At 66.7% G+C, this 1,476-nt stretch overlaps 1 protein-coding gene across 1 annotated transcript in view; it reads right to left on the bottom strand.

Moving 5' to 3' along the window:
* Positions 1-1,476, bottom strand: part of BAIAP3 (BAI1 associated protein 3) — an 8,719-nt gene that overhangs the window by 1,990 nt on the left and 5,253 nt on the right. The window contains exons 15-21 of the mRNA XM_008070325.2: positions 1,311-1,367; positions 1,138-1,235; positions 1,005-1,056; positions 757-887; positions 486-609; positions 269-412; positions 89-181 (exon numbers count right to left, since the gene is read on the bottom strand). Of these exons, the coding sequence (XP_008068516.1) occupies positions 89-181; positions 269-412; positions 486-609; positions 757-887; positions 1,005-1,056; positions 1,138-1,235; positions 1,311-1,367 (699 nt within the window). The remainder of the gene's footprint in view (positions 1-88; positions 182-268; positions 413-485; positions 610-756; positions 888-1,004; positions 1,057-1,137; positions 1,236-1,310; positions 1,368-1,476) is intronic.

Genomic DNA, 1,476 nt, shown 5'->3' with positions numbered 1-1,476 from the left:
GGGGGGGGGTGGCCAAATGTGGATAGGCAGAGGGTCTGGGGATGCCGTCCAGCCTCCCGCCAGCCCCACGGCCCATTCAGTCACTCACCGGCTCACTTACTGCCTCGCCGGCTGCACCAGGCTGGGCATCCACCCTCTTCCGAAGCAGTTCCGTATAGCAGAGGGTGGCCTCACACAGGTCCTGGGAACAGACAGGTGGGGAGCTGTGGGCCTTCCCAGACTCTCTGCCCGCCCCCCACTGGTCTCCCTCTGCCCAGAGCCCACGCACCTGGCTGAGCTGGGTGCCCAGACCCCGGGCCTGGGTGGGGTCGGGCCACGCCAGGCGGGCCCAGAGCTCCTGAATGAGACTAAAGCAGAGGCTGGCGGTGGTCGCGGAGTTGCTGTGCCTGGAGGTGGCATCTACAGGCTCCAGCTGGGAAGGCAGGAGGAGGCCTGGGTTGCTGGGGGCACAGAGAGCCCCCATGTCCTCAGGCCCAGGCACTCACCGTGTCCACATCCACAGCACTCTGAAACCGCCACTTGGCCTGGTCTGGAAGCACCTGCAGCCAGAGCTTTACAGCAGGCAGGAACGGGACGTGGATGCCCGCCAGGGCCAGAGAGCGGCTGTCCCTGTGGCAGGAGACCAGTCAGGGCTGGCCTTAGCCCTGGATGTTCCAGGCTCACAGACCGACAGGACACCAAGGGAAGCTCCCCCACAGAGCCTGGGGGCTCCGTCCTGGAGCCTGTCTGCAGGAGGTGGGGTGATGGGGCACCCACCGGCCAGGAATGCTGCCCCAGAAGCGCTGGAGGTCCGCCAGCGTCAGGTAGAGCTCACAGAGCCCCGAGGCCATCTCAAGGGTCATCTTGGGGCTCAGCTCCTCTGTCAGCACCCATGCCTCCTCAGCCACCTGTCCAGGAGGGTGAGACCAGGCCACAGGCAGCAAGGAAACCCAGGGCCCTCCCCGTCGGGGGCCTCTCCCTGCTCCCCCATGCCCAACAGTTCCAGGGTCAGGGACCCTCCTCACCAGACGCTCCAGCTGCCGGAAGGTCAGGGTGAAGAAGTCCACCTTGAGGATGCTGCAAGGGGCACGCCTCAGCCACCTGCTCCCACCCCCACTCCAGCCCCAGGCCCGCGCCAGCTGGGAGGAGTCAGCCCACCTGTGGAAGAGGCTGGCATAGACGCCATAGCAGGACTGCAGGTCGTCGTAGATGGCGTCGGCTAGCTCAACGAGTCCAGTAAGGCGCTGCAGCCCTGGCTGCAAAGAAGCCTGGCTGGTACCAACCGCTCAGCCACCTGCACCGCCGCGCTGAAACCCCGCCCACAGCCGCACCTGCTCTGGAGGGCTCTTGGCCTTCAGGATCCTGTCGTACCACTCGCGGTTGCCTCTCTGCCATCAGGGCGGCAGGGAGTTGGAGAGAAGAGGGAGAGATGGGCAGAGGGACGGGGGGATGGGAGGGGAGGTTGGGCCGGGGTGGGCAGAGGAGGGCAGGGCCGCG

Source organism: Carlito syrichta, unplaced genomic scaffold, assembly GCF_000164805.1.
Source record: "Carlito syrichta isolate Samal-C Ts95f unplaced genomic scaffold, Tarsius_syrichta-2.0.1 Scaffold313344, whole genome shotgun sequence".
Taxonomy (NCBI): Eukaryota; Metazoa; Chordata; class Mammalia; order Primates; family Tarsiidae; genus Carlito; species Carlito syrichta.
Note: the sequence above shows the minus strand (reverse complement) of the source record. Positions and strands in the feature narration are given on the sequence as shown.